The following is a 14,940-nucleotide window of genomic DNA, read 5'->3' on the forward strand; positions in this document are numbered from 1 at the left end:
CCGTCACTCGGTACGTACCAACCCTGGACAGGCGCTGCCATGTAATGTGCTGTGCCCTGCCTGCACTGTGCCCTGCCTGCACCTCACCCTGCCTGGTGCTGCTGCTGCTGGGCAGAGAGCCCAGGAGCAGGTCAAAAGCTGGCAGAGAGGAGGAGGCCTTTTAGAATAACTTGTTTCCTCTAGCATCACTAGATATATGTATTCTTTTTCCTTCTTTCTCCTTGCTCCTCCACGTTTCTCAGCTCAGCAGCTTTGGAGCCAGGCGGTACCATGGGCACAACCACACTGGCTGTGCCTGTCTGCGATGGGACCTGCTTGCAATGCAGGGAGCTGGGCAAGTGTTTCTGGTACCCATCCAGGTCAGGGAGCAGGGTGCATCCATGCCACCAGCACTGCATGCATCCTCCTCTGAAGCATTAAGTGGTGTTAGAGATGGCTTACAGGGACTGTAGCACAGCGCAGGCCATTAGTCTTGCTGAGCACGGCCGTGTTCATACTTAGTGCTGCTTTCCTGTCTCTTGCTGCTGAACCTTAGAGCACTCCACAATGATTAGTTCAGCATGAGACTCTTAAGTGAGCATTATTGCCCCTGTTTCAGAGTAGACATAAAGGTCACTGGCAGTCCAAGAGCAGAAGCTCTGCCATACAGACATTCACCAGCATCACTGTCACAGGCCACCAGTACCTCCCACTGACCGCCTTTTGTCTCAGCACTTTTTTAGGTCCATTTCATTGCCCTTGAGATGGTGTTCCTCCAAGAAAAAAGGGGAAGATAGATTCAGGCACTCAGCCGTACCCAATAGTTTGGGATTGAAACTCTTTGCCTGCGTAGGAGAAAGTCTTGGCTTGTATAACCAGTTATTTCTGGTGCATCTCTCCAAGCATCTGCGTCGATGTGGGCAGCAACAGCATATGCTGCCGGCTGCAGAAGGACTGGTCCCATTGCCATCTGTGTGCAGGCTTGCTGGGGCTGCGGTAGGAACTGCAGCCTGGGCTCTGCATCCCTGACTTTCCCAGGCCTGTGCACGAGGCAGTGGCAGGTCCTGAGCTCAGAGCTGGAACCCTGTGGTGGTGTGTCCATCTTCGGGTCTCATGGGAGTTTTTTCTCCTTTGGGCTTTAGGAAAGGCAGGAAGTGTATGAAAATGCTCAGCTGGAGCTTGTGCTCTGGAGATAACTTTAAAAGCAGTGAATCAACTATAAAAGCAGTTGTCTGGGTTTTCTTGGAGCCATCAGGACCGGTGCTGGTTGAGATGCTCAAGCCTGTCTGCCTGCCCTGCTGCTGGCAGGACTTCTGCACTGGCTGCTGTGGGTTTGGGAATGTCATTGCTGCTCCTCCACAGGTCTTCTCCATCCACAGGGTTTCTGCTCCCCACCCTTCCTTCCATGAGGTGTTGTGGCTTCTTCTTGCTCTGGTGTGCCTATCAAAGCCTGAACATACACCCAAGCCATACAATATCACCATCTTCTCCCCTTTGTTCATAGGCACGCTGTGGCTGATGCCAAGGGCTCAGGGAGCAAAGGAAGGTGGAGGCATGTATGTAGCTGAAAGGAGAGAATTGGAGAGGGATGTAGAAGGTGAGGATGGAAAAAGACCCAGGAAGAGAAATGAGCCATTGGACATCCACTATTAAGGGAAACAGCACCGCTGACGTGGGGTTTCACTCATGCTTTCAGAATCATCCAAACAAAAGGGTTTGTTTCTTCTCCAGTTATGCAGACCCTTGTAGGGATGGTGTGAGAGACTTTCCACCAGTGGTTGGGAGCTTCCCTGCTATGTTTCCACCAGGAAGTCTGGATGGAGACATGGCTCCTCTGCAAGGCAAGTCCCTTCCCCTTATAGCTGCAGGCCATCAGGCACTCCAGTGGTATATCCAAACCTGTGGGCAAAGAAGCTGTGTTAGCCTGATCTCAACCATATCCCTCCTTTCCTATCCTGCCTGGATGGAGTTTAACAGCATCTCATTTCCCACTGACTGGGAAGATCAGCTCCTCATTTCTTTGCAGCTACTGTCAGCAGCAACCATGACCTCGTTGGTATTATCCCGCTTCTGATCCTACCTAATCCTTAATGCAGTGCTGCCAGCGATGGGAGTGTATTGCTGCAGGAGCAAGGGGCATCAAAGATGTGTGGGACAAGTTATGGCCCAGTGGGGTGTGAGGCCAACCTGAGAGTGGGCACAGCCTCTGCTCTCCTCTCCTTGTGCCATGTGGGGTACTTCCTCTGTTCCCCCATAGCTTTCTGAGAGCAGGGACCTTTCCCTTCATTATATCTTGCACAGCTTCTGTGGAACTAATGTGTCCACCCAGCACAATATGCTCTTCATTGAAGAGAGCATTGGGCTGTTTTGGTGCGGACTGTCTGAGTTTGGAGGTTCTGGATTGTTGCCTATCAGTTTGTGTCTGGTATATGGGTGGACAAGCCTTGCGTAGTGATGCCTCTGTGATGCTATGGCCAACGAATGGAGCAAGTGTTGACTTGCGACCCAGCTGTGCTGTGATAAGCTGCCCACAGATACCACCTCCCTCTGAGCCTGATGTTGCCAAACATCAAAAGCCAACATGTTTTGGGGTTTGATGTGTTGAGGTACATGGCAAGGCTTGCTGCCTCCGTGCTGTGGTGGAGCCGAGCAGGAGCGTGCCAGGAGCTCTTAGCCTTGCTCATGGTGAAGGAAACTTCCTCCTGCCAATGGGTCTGGTATGTGTGCAAGCAGGAGCTGCCCATCAAGACTTCCATGCTATGTTTTCCTGACCGATGACTCCAAAAGTGCTCTTTTCCTTATTGCAGTGAAACGTGTATGTATGTGTGTGAGAGAACCAGTGCCAAACACAGATTTTATTTCTTCTTCCAACCATAACAGCAAAGCTTAGTGCCTGGTGGCTGGTTTCCATCCGGATCCATGTGCTCTTGGGAGGTGTTTTGAATTTGCTGCATCAGGTGGCTTAGCAGTGGGGTTGTGTTTTATTTTTGAGTGTGAGGGGGTTTTATGGTTTTGGTTTGGGGTTTTTTGGTTCTAGAGATGTGCAGAAATATTGATCAGATGTTGTCAGTGTGTCAGGGAAAAGAGGAAGGGAAGGTTGTCCTGTATCTCTGAGCTGTGACATAGCAGTGCTTTATGAGCCAGCATCCTTCCGGGTGTGAGAGCTCCAGTGATGGGCCCTTGGTGGTAACACTGCTGTCCTCCAAATTACACATTGCTTGCTACAAGCCCAATTACAGCTTTGGTTGTTTTCTGGTTGTGTTTTGTTCCCTCCCCTTCTGTTTTCATTTTGCATCCCTGATCTTACTAGCAATGTGGGAAGCTGAGCTCATGCCTTTACATGGGCACAGCAGGAGGGGTTTTGGCGTGTATATCTCCATGCTCATTTGCCTGCTTTGTTTTTTGGGAAGCATAATGCTGCTTAAGGCTGTCCCTCAAGGGAAGCAGGTGGCTTTTGCAGTGTCAGGAGGGGGTCTTTGCTCCAGAAGAGGCTGTGATTCTTTCCCAGCACCATCTCTTCTCCCCCAGCGGGGATGATTTTGAGAGCAAATTTACCCTCAAACATTACGTAGGCTTTAATGTGAGCTTTGTCTCATGTCATCTTCAGGCTCATCCTACTGCATGGACCAGGCACGTTCCATGCCATGCACATCCCATGGCTCCCATGCTCAGCCACAGCTCTGCTCAGGGTTTGCTCATGTAAGCAGCAGAGCTTTCTCAATGCTCCCACCTTGTGCTTGCGGGGCCCACAGTCCTTCCTCAACAGGCTTATTTATTTTCTAACTCACTGTAACTCACTATGGCGCATTTCTCACTAGCCAGGGTTGGGATTTTTATTCCTATTACTGAGCTGAGATAGGAGAAGGTTGGGCTGACACAGACGCTCTAAATTATGCTGCTGTATCTTGGGTGCTGTCAGTCATGTCGCTCCCAGGCCCAGGAACTTGCAGACACTCCAGCAGCAGGTACCTAAGGATCAAAGGTTTAGATCAGTTTTTGCTGTCACAGATGTTTTATATGTAATTTCTCCTTGAGGAGAGTTGCTGGGGGAGGAAGGGCTGTCAGCTGGGTAGTACATGTGCCCTGGAGCATCGTTGCTGTGACCTGAGCTTCACCTCCCTCTGCCTACGTGTTGAGGACCAGCTCTGGGTTACAGAAATGCCTGTTTCTGCAAGATGTGCGCGTGTGAGATGAGGAGGCAGGTCACCACTGCTTGTTGATGGTGGTGCTGGACTGCAGTGCATTGCTGCATGCTGTGCTTACATCAGGAAAGTTCTCCAAGAGGGATTGGGGCGTTTTGGTTAGTGACCAGAGAGGGTTTTCCTCTGCTCTTCCCACTTGGCAGAGTGAGAGTTGGGAAGAGAAAAAAAAGCCCTTGTGCTGGAGCTGCTCAGTGAGGGTGATGCTCCAAATGGGAGCCTTGTAAAGCACGAACACCAAGGTATGGCTTGGAGGGAGTCTGAGGATTTTCCAGAGCTGGAAGTTGAGTGCAGGGATGGGGAGTTTTGACTGGTGGTATTTCTTGTCCTTGCTGAGCTCCTTCCTTGAAGCAGGTTGTGCCCACTTGGTAAAGCTCTGCTCCTCAAAAGCAGTTAGCTGAGGGAGATGAGGGGAAAGGCAAGCTGGTGGCTTCCTGAAGACAGCTAAAGCCATGCAAACAGCTGCCTTGTGTATTTGCACTTGTTTTATTTTGCTTGAATATCTATTTCTTTAACCTCTGTTTTTTCCTCCTACTCCCCCCTTAGAATAAACCAAAGTGAAATGAAGGCTGAGCTCTCTTGGAGGCACTTTTCCTTTCACATCAATATGCTGCTGTTATCCATTGCCCCACATTGCTGCTCAGTTTGGAAAGGTGGATGCTCCGGGAAGGATAGTAGCATTAGTTTCTAAAGCTGTGTAAAGATCCCCATGGAAGCAATTACCAGATGGATTACCCCGGGCTTTGCTGCTGTGAAAGGGCCATGTCGGGTCGAGGATGCTGAGTGTATTAACAACACGATCCCTTCCTTGCTTTGGAGGTGTGGGTTGGATTAGCTGCCTGCTTTATAAAGGGCTGGGTTCAGAGCAGGACTTTGGCTGCTGGCTCCTTTACTCTCCCCTCCCTGCTCTCCTTTCCCCCTGATATGCCCTATCCTGGCCAGTCTTTTGGTACATGGGACCTGCAGCTCCATAGGGAAGAGGGACACCTTTCCTGACGGCTGAGATGCTCAACCTCTGTGGTTTAGTGAGAGTTTCGGCTTTTACTTTGGCTTCTTTCACAGAAGGACAAGTGAAGCTCAGCTGGGGACCAAGTGCAGCTATGGGCTTCTAAGTACTAAATCATCTGCTGCTCCTGCTGAAGCCTGGGAAGGCTGGCGTGACCTTCATGGCTGGGAAGCAGCTCGTGTCTGTCCTGAAAAGGCACAGAAGGAAAGCAAAACACACCGTCTGTCCAAGCAGGAGCTCCCTTTTACCTCTATTTACCCTCTGTGAGTGTGGGCTCTACCCAGTGTGTTTGACCTCTGATAGTCCTGGGATTGAGCTGAACCTGGCTGGTGCGGAGAGGACACAAAACCCCCTCTGGCAGGGGGCAAAGGCACCTGGGGACAGTGGCATCAGCACAGGATGGAGAGGGCCTGGGGGAGCTGTGAGTGTCCCACTGCTGATAGGAGTGGTGGTGGGGACACTGGTGGGGACTGTAGCCACCAACCCAAAGGGCTCACTGTTGAGCAAAGCTGCTGCCAGACAAGATGTGTTCCACCTCTTTTGTGTTTTAAACCTGGAGTCTTCTAAAACCCCCTGTCTCAGTGGAAGCAGAGTCTATCTTATAGACTCTTAAAGCCTATTTGATCTTGTTTGCTGCCCAGAATTACCATATGTAGGCCCACTAGAAGAGTTCACAGATGCCAACAAGCTTGGTCTGGTTTTGCTCATCCTTTCTTGTGAGGCTGAGGGGAGGATGGAGACCTCAGCCTTTTCTGATGGAGGCTAGGGAAGACTGATGCAGCCTGAGCACAAGCAGTTGAAGGTGAGCAGTTAACTGAGCGTTCCCACAGCATCTCGGGGTTGCTGCAGGCAGGGGGAAGAGGAGAAGACCAAAAGTCCTCTCCATCCTTCTGCTTGGTTCCTGGCACAGACGGAGCTGGGTCTTCTCTTTTGTTCAGTCATCAGTTTGGTTTGTGCTGACCTCCTAAATATTCCACTCATTATACAGTGTAACGTATAAATAAAACAGAAGCAGGCAGCAGTATTCTCCAGGAGGATATAATCAGCTTCCTTCCCTTTTTAATTGTACAGTATTTGTCTTCATATGTCAGGCTATCGTACTGGCCAATTTATCACTTTAAGGAATTAAGTCTGGTCTTTACACAGCAAGGTGCTGCTGTACACACCTGCTTTTGGGGTCTGAGAAGGAAGAGCATCCTTCCAAGTGGGAGGATCACAGGGGATTCTGTAGCTGGATGTTGTTTCTAGAGGTCAGGGACCTGGATCCATCGTCACAGGGAGGCAGAAGGTTCCTCAGCGTGATGGGAATCACCATGGGAATTCCTTGGGATGCGCTTGGGGTGTACAATGCTTGCCAACAGTGTTCATTGTCTCTTCAATAGAGGCAGGACAGTGGCCTGTGCTACAGGGGATAGGAGCATCATCTACATGTTAAGCCCAGGCCCAGGCGGCCTGTGGGAGGGGAGGGTATATTTTAACCTGGCTCTGGAGCATCAAGCAGTCGCCGATAAGTGTGGTGTGGACTCCGAGCTGACTTGCTTGCTCCTAAGGGAAGCCCTGGAAACAACATTTGGCTTTTCATCAAAGCAATGAATCTGTCATCTTTTCCTCCTTCCAACTTGCAGTCTCCTGCTCCTGATCTGCAAATAAATTCCCCATTTTGGTGGCTGCCCTGGCCATCTGTTTTGCAGTTAAATCTTTGGTGCCCTTATTGGAAAAAGCATCAATAATTCTCTGGTGGCTTTTCATGCCATTGTATTTGGCTGGAGACTTTTAGCAGATTTAAGCCTCTGGAGAGTGTTTCAGACTCTGTATATCGTTTACCACAGATACAAGCAAGAAGATACACAAAGAGATGGTTCTAGCTGTGATACACTTAACAATGGCCCAGCTGCCAGACCCCTGGGTCAGTTCCTTGCACTGAATCAGTGGCCAGCAGCCTGTGCTGATGCTAGCTGAGTGTGTGAATGATATGAAGAAGACACTGGAGAGCCTTTTCCAGAGCCTGGATAGGGATGCTTCCATCCAGGCAGTGTTTACAGATGCAGTTCATGAAGTCTGTCATCTTCTAGTTCATGAATGTTAAGTCTTGTTCCATGGACACTTGCCAGCCTTTATCGGTCCTGTTTCCTGATGCAGTAGGTGTCTTGATGACATAAACATATGCGTGCAAAACAGGAGAAACCAGACAATTCCCACACAGGAGTGGGCATTAGAGAAGGAGGTTGGACGGAGACAAGTAAAGGAAACTGGGCAGCAGGCAAGGAGAGCTGCAAAGCTGGTGATAGCACGGCCTTTCTCCTACTTGGGAGAAAGTGGGAAGGACCTTATCAGAAGGTGCTCAGGGTCTTGCATTCCCTGTGAAGCTAGCAGAGGACAAGGTGATGCTCTGTTCTTTGGAGATAGAGCAGCATGCCTGTGATGTGCGTGAGCAGGGAAAGGTTAGTGGCATCAAGAAGCCTAGTGGTGAATGCTCAGAGCATCTCCAGGCTTTGCTGGAGAAGTGCTTTGCTTTAACTAGGTATCCATATCAATATTTTATTTAGGGTTATTTCTGTGGGTTTTTTCTTTTCTTCCCCTTCAAGTGGGGTCAGAGCAGACTCAGTTCTTCTTTGAGAGGCAGTGTATCACCTCTAAGCAGAGGGAGATGACAATCCTCCCTGGAGCAAGGTGGTATCCTTGCAGACATGGATCTGCTGTGTTTCCTTGTGGAGTCCTGGAGGACCTGCCATGAAGGTGCACCTTGGTGTTGTGCCCACGTACTGGTCAGGAGGAAGGGGAGTTTCTCAGCTCTTAAATAAAGGAACTGGAACTGAAATCCCAATGGAGCAGAAAACTAAGGGTGGATGATAGCCAGGGCCCAGAGCTTCCTCTGTTTCCCATGTGTGGCTGGTGTCAGCACAAAGTTGGAGAAGACTGAGCTGTGCCAAGGAAGCACTTAAGGAAGTACTTAACTTCAGGCATTTAAACAGGGATTTCTGTGGGCTCCTCTGAATGCCTGGAGTTGCTTAAGTTTGTATTTAAGTGGTTGGTTGGCTTGGGGGCTATGTAATTTGGGGAAGGGGGATAAGAGAAAGGATCCTTCCAGGGTCCTTGCTTGTTTGCTGCTGAGTGGTACCTGATGTACTGGAGGTTGTGCTGCAAGATGAATATGAAGCTTGTTCTCCGGAGGCTTGTAGCCTGATTTTGGCACTGTCATATGCTTTTCAGACAGGGCAAAGAGCACGGCCATGGTGCTCTCCGGCTGTCTCCCCGTTGTATCTTGGGAATGAGGCCACTGGGATGTGCAGCAGTGTGCACACAGGGCTAAGCCAGGCTGCTGGGCTCTGATGTTGGGAAAACTACACCAAAGTTCAACTCAAGGATCTCATACCTCAGCGTACGTCTAGGCTGTTCAGGGAGACAGGAAAGAGGACTGAGGCACCATGATGCTGCCCTGCTTCTTTCCCCTCTGGGGCTGCTGACCCTCTCAGTGCCGGCATCAGGGGACGAGGAGGGATGAGCCCTACCCCGTTTGAAGTATTATAATCCTTTCAGATGGCATTAGTGCCTCGGCCAGTAACAGATCTATAATTGAACCTGCTGCTTGCAGGGGATCCGTGCTTCAGTGAGACATTTAAATCTCATTTGTATAATGCCTGGTTGCAATTCCTGCTGAAAGATTGCCCTCCGCCTCCAGTGCCCCGAAGCTGTGCCGAACACGCACGCTTGCTCCAACCTTTGCAGGCAGAGGAGCAACTGAGCTTGGCTGGGCAGCAACATGTTGCACAGCATCTGAGTTTCTAGAGTTTTTGCTTGTTTATAGGACCTTTTGCTTGGCTGATGTATTTCTTTATTTCCCCTCTCCTCCTTTTCTTAATGCTTGAGTCCCATGAAGGCAGGATGGAGGCATTGGTCAGGTTTGGTCATGTATTATGCAGGGATGAGTTTTTTCCACTTGGTGCTGGTCCGATCCACCTTGGTCTAATGGCAACATCCAGCATCTCTAAAAGGAAAATAACATTAAGTTTAGCAAAGGCTTAAGTTCTTAATTTTACAACAGTGCCACAAAAGAAGAAAGTGAATCAGAGCCCGCTTTTGGCTTGCACGACCCTCTCCTTTCCTTCCTGGGCAGATGCATCCTGGCCCTGGGGACCAGTGTGATCTATCCAGTGGGTGCAGGCTGGAGGGACAGAGCATCCCATGGTGACACTGTGGACCCGTAGCAGCAGTCGGCTGGGTTGCTCATTCCTCCTTCCCGCTCCAGCGATCCCTGCTGTACTGTAATCACACAATTATTATGCCATTAAAATGTCATATTTGCAGAAATCCACATAAACAAGGCATTAGCAGTTGCCAGAAAATTGTAGTTTTACTGCTAATGACCCGCTTTCCCCCTGCAGCACCGCTCCTTGGGTTTTTTTTTGGTATTTTTTTCCCCTTTTTTACTTGTTTCCAAGCCGTGATTTAAGAGGCAGATGATGAATTACATCTTTACACCGAGAGGCTTTCAGTCTTTGATGTACAGTTGCAGTGAAAAGCTGCGTCCGTGCTTGCTCCAGGTGTTTGCTGTTTGCCCTTTGCCTGTGAGGTGGCAGGTAGCTATTTGGGGTGCCTTTAGCAGGTGGTTTTAGTGAGCTGGTGGATAAGCTCTTAGCTACGTGCTAATGTGACATAAAAAATCCTCTCCTCATTGAGTTTTGTCTGTGTCTCTTTGCCTGGGGGATCTCTCCCATTGACCTCCCAGGGATGCTGTCAATGCAGTGTGGTGCTTGCTGGTTGAGTGTGGATGACTACCTCTTGGATATTATTTTCCTCTCTTTCCTGCAGACTCATTGAGTCTCTCAAACTGTCTTAAGCATTGACTGTGTTTCCCATAATTAATACCAGCCATTAAACTGCAATGTTGAAAGAGAAATTACCTAATTCCAAGGGAAAAAAAAATGAAAATTTATTACTAGTACATGAGAGAAAATGAATATAAAACTTGGAGAGAGGAGCCCTGTAGAAGATAAATAGGAAGGCAAGTGGAGTATTGACTTGATCCTTTTCTAGTGCAGGGTAATTTGGCTTCTAAAGTGAGTTAGATCATAATAAATTAAATTTAGATTTCAGCACATCAGTTAAATAACTCCCAAGACAGGATTCTGGTGTGAGGAAGAGGTGATAATACATGGCGGAAATATTATAATGAAGACTGTACCCAGTAACCCGTGACCAATGTGCTGTCTCTGGGTGACTGAAGGGGATTCCTCTTTACGCTTTAACTGGCATTCCCTGTCCCTGGTCAGGCAGCAAGGAACAGGGGAGTCCCTGTGTGCAGATTGGGGAGGTCTTCTGCCTCCCACCACTTGCATAAGCGGGGAGCTCTTCATCTGAGGACGCTGCCTCCCTTTCCCTCTCTGCTTTGTGCAGAGAGGTTGGGGTGTGTGTGTGAGTGCCTTGCTCTGATTTCAGTTAGCCTTGTAGGGAAGTTTGCACTGGAAAGCTGGAGAACACCCAGAAGGTTTAGGAGATGTGGATTGAAAGCAGATGACCAAAGCCAGATACCTACTTCTGGGCGAGAAACTTAACTCAGTCCCTGAGCTTGTTTTGTGGCCAGATAATGGTTAAAATAACCCTTTAATCTCCAGTCTCTCAAGAGCATCGATTTGCTCTTGATCTCAGATATGTGTTTAGCTACTTGATATTTAGGAATCATCCTACTTATAGCTTTCCTTAACCCAAAAAGAAGAGCCTGAGTGAATCAAGGTGGGCTGACGTCTTTCAGGTAGAGATTTTATGGGGCTATTAGTTATTCACTGCGGTATGAACCACGAATGCAACCCTTGGACGCAAGGTATATCCAGGACAGGATGAGAAGCAAATGCCATGGGATGAGGCACTGGTAAATTCCATATATCCATTTACCACTGGGACCCTCCACTAAGAGGATGGTAGTGGGGTTAGATGGATGCTGGGGAAATGTTGTTCCAGCCTATAGGCATGTGGCAGGACTCTCTAGTGCACCATCCTTATTAGTGTATATAAATATATAAAGGGGGAGTGTCACGAGGATGGAGCCAGGCTCTTCTCAGTGGCAAACAATGATAGGACAAGGGGAAATGGGTACAAACTGGAGCACAAGAGGTTCCACTTAAACTTGAGAATAAACTTCTTCTCAGTGAGGGTGACGGAACACTGGAACAGGCTGCCCAGGGAGGTTGTGGAGTCTCCTTCTCTGGAGACATTCAAAACCCGCCTGGACACGTTCCTGTGTAACCTTATCTAGGTGTTCCTGCTCTGGCAGGGGAATTGGACTAGATGATCTTTTGAGGTCCCTTCCAATCTCTAACATACTGTGATACTGTGTGATACTGTGATCCCCATGCCTCTGCTGGCCTGACTAGAGTCTTGCTGCCCTTATAGCATGTGCAGAAGCTCTGCTTTTCCTGATGCCATGGCTGCCCATGGGAATCTGCCTGCTGTCAGGCACTTGCCTGGATCTGGCTGATCCAAGGCTATTGGGTTTAACTGACATTTCAAAAACATTAAAACATATATACGCATCTAACACCCCAGAGTGCCGCGTGGCCACTTTAAAAAGCCATTTCTCTCCTTATTAAGTTTGGTAAGACCAACTTTTCTTCACAACGTTAAAATTAAGGGTCTGCAAATCCGTGGCACTTGTTTTAGCAGCGCCCGGCCTCCTGGGGTCATCCTGAAGACTTACAAATGTCAGGCTGCCGGTATCTGCGTGGTGCAATCGGCTCACTTTCCCCTCATCTTTTACTGCTGCAGTAAATCTCCTTTTGCAAGATGCCTTAGAAAAAGCATAAAGAATATTTATCACCCTGTGTACACCAGTCCTCCCAAAAGCCAGCAGGCGGGTTCCATCCATCCTCCTCATAAACCTCCTGCAGTGGCCTTACTGGTTTCATAACTTTCTCCCAGCCTTGAACAACTTTCTGCCAGATCCATAGAATCACAGAATGGTTCGGGTTGGAAAGAACCTGAAGATCATGAAGTTCCAGCCCCCTGCAATGGGCAGGGACACCTCACTCTAGTCCAAAATAACTTTCTCCTGGTATGGATGGTGGGTTGGGGGTTTTCTTCTTATCTTCCTGCAATGAGGTTAGGTGCTGGAGTTGCTCCTGAGAAGACCATGGGGTCACACTGAGGGAGGATGAATACAACCCTGTCTCTGTAAACCCTGGCATCCCTGGGCTGTTTTGGATATCTGGGGGTGCTTGTGTTGCTGTGACGCAGGGCAGTGTGGGGCCTCATGTTGCAGGAGGTGCCTGACTTGGTCCTGCTGTGATTTACTTGCAGGAGCTGATGCTCCCTCCTCCCCTTCCTGTGACTAGAGAAAATGCACTGCCAGATGCAAGTAAAATCAATTACAGGATAAAAATCGCCCATTTCAAAAGCTTCATTTTGCGATATTAGCAAGGAAAATCAGTTTTGAGATGGTGTGAATTGAAGGGGGGGTAAAGGAAGAAAAGAAGAAAAGATCAATTATTGGATAAGATCACAATTTTCTTTAGGGCTGAGATGTCTGTAGATGTTTGCATCTCTCTGTGTTACAGGTAGGCTGAGATCAAAGAGGTTGTGCTGCTGTAACGTTGAGATTTTATCAGTGCTGCTTTGTGCTCGCTGCCTGCCAAGGAGCGCTTAAACCCCCTGACAGCATCATGCTGCTGAGGGATGCTTAAACCTCCTGATGGCACCAAGCTGCCAAGGGATGCTTAAACCCCCTGATGGCTGCCGGAGCTGTCGAGTCAACCCAAATGCAGCTCCCCCATCCTTTTGGAGGTTGGGGACCACAGGGGCACAAGGTTGCCTGCTCTTCTTCCTGCAGTAGGGCTGAAGTCCTCAGTGGGAGACCTGTTGTAGCAAATATAGATCAAAATTGGGCTGTGTGGATGACTGCCTCCTTATTTCAGGGTCCTGTTGCTTGAGTGAGCCCTAGGGCAGGGTATGGATGTGGAAACGTGGGATTGTGCTTGACAAAACTGCTCCTGTCCGATGGCTCATTCCTGCCTGAGGGGTTACAGGGGCGATGGGGATGTAAAATACCTTTGTTTTGCAGTTGGAGGAAGATCAAAACCCTAACAAGACCTTTGTGTTTTGTATTTCTTGAGCCTGTGCTGTCTCTCTGGATCCACCAGGGACCCGAATCTGGTTTCCAATTAGTCATTTTAAATTCAAATCGGCAGGCTCTCTTTGACGTGCTGTTTCAAGACCTAAGGAAAAATCAAACCCTGAAGACCTAATGAAGCTCCTTGTTAGCCTGCTGTTGTGATGCCTGCCCCTGCTGCAGGGCTGACTGGCCTCTGGCGGGGCTGGGGAGGACCTCTGGAATGGGGTCAAGTGTCCTCTGGTCTCTTCTCTCTCTAATGGGGCTGACTTTGTGTGTGCAGGCCTTGGATGTGGACTGGGATGACCTTTGGGATCAGTTTGAAGAGCGGAGGTACCTGAGCGCCCGGAGGTGGAAGGGCGGTGAGGACCCGTACCGGCTGCATGCCTTTAACCAGCGGGAGAGCGAGAGGATCCCCAGTGACCGTGCTGTCCGCGACACCCGTCATCACAGGTTCTGCCTTCCCCCTGGTTTCTCCTGATCCTCCTCATTAAACTGTATTATATGGGTGCATAGACTCATTCCTCCTCGGGGATGTGTTTTTGGGATGCTAGGTGGGCCCTTCAGTCATGCCCCGTGGGTGCACTTGAGATTGGTTTTGCCTGGGTTGTATTTTTAGGATTGAATCTTTCACATTGAATTCTTGGCATGTCTGGAAGCCCTAAACCTATTCATTAAAACCTGTATAAATTATTCCAGGACCACAGGAAAAGAAAGGAAAAGCCTTTTTTTTTGTTCTTCCTTCAGAAAAGTAATGGGTATGTGAGAAAGCATCTCTACAATAGGCAAAGTCTTAACTGATGCTGTGCACTCTTGCTCTGCAGATGAGGCAGTGGTACGGTGCAAGAGAGGTAAAATAACTGTTGAGAACTCATTTTGCTCAGCAGAGAGAGGAGCCAATGTAAGAACTAAGGGATTATTGCTAATTGAGGGGGAGAAAAAGGTAAGAACTTGTTAGGTTACTAGCCACTTCAGCACCATCGGAGTCAAAAACATCCTTTGGAGCCCAAAGGACTTCTTGTGAGAGGCCAAAAAGGAAGAGCTGCCCTTTGCAGCTGCAGGTTGTTGATGCTTGGTGGGGTTAATTGTTGGTCTGCTGGATAGTGATGCTGGTGTAGAAAATACTCCCAAGGTTCCCTTGAATGCAGTTTTACTCCTTGTCTTCTGTGGGTACAGCATATGCCTGGCCCCCATTGGTGATCCCCAGCCCACAGCTGGTGCTTCCCAAGGAGCTGTGCCTCACATTACATCCCAGCCTGCTGGCAGCAGGTGTCCTCACTTGCCTGGTCCTGGGAGCCCTTTCTGGGGACATACTGCTCTGATGGGAGCTCTGTCCTAGACCCAGCCACAGCACCTTGCTCCCAGGTCAGAGCAACTCAACCTCCAGCATCTGATCCAGCTCTTCATTTCCTCTATTCCAGTCCAAAAGCAGCACTTAGGCTGAAGTGCTGAAGCAGCACCAGATCTCCATTCCTATAGGAAGCCTTGTGCTTATTTATTTATTTATTCTTTTAGCTCCTCTTCGTAGTAAGGACCAGATGCTCCTTTCTCCAGAGAGGAGCTGTCAGCCCTGATGGACGCCAGTTATAGCTGAGCACAGAGCGAGTGTGCTATTCCTGGAGAGAATTAATGCCAGGGATATTAACCACCTGCCCTAT

General features: G+C 49.0%; 1 protein-coding gene across 1 annotated transcript in view; it reads left to right on the forward strand.

The window, feature by feature from the left end:
- The window catches only part of GALNT14 (polypeptide N-acetylgalactosaminyltransferase 14), a 93,506-nt gene that overhangs the window by 21,646 nt on the left and 56,920 nt on the right, over positions 1 to 14,940 (forward strand). Inside the window, exon 2 of the mRNA XM_061350523.1 lies at positions 13,566 to 13,735. Coding sequence (XP_061206507.1) covers positions 13,566 to 13,735 — 170 coding nt within the window. The remainder of the gene's footprint in view (positions 1 to 13,565; positions 13,736 to 14,940) is intronic.

Source organism: Neopsephotus bourkii, unplaced genomic scaffold, assembly GCF_033783945.1.
Source record: "Neopsephotus bourkii isolate Nb327-2 ecotype Australia unplaced genomic scaffold, CSIRO-AGI_Nbou_v1 NB_518, whole genome shotgun sequence".
Classification (NCBI taxonomy): Eukaryota; Metazoa; Chordata; class Aves; order Psittaciformes; family Psittacidae; genus Neopsephotus; species Neopsephotus bourkii.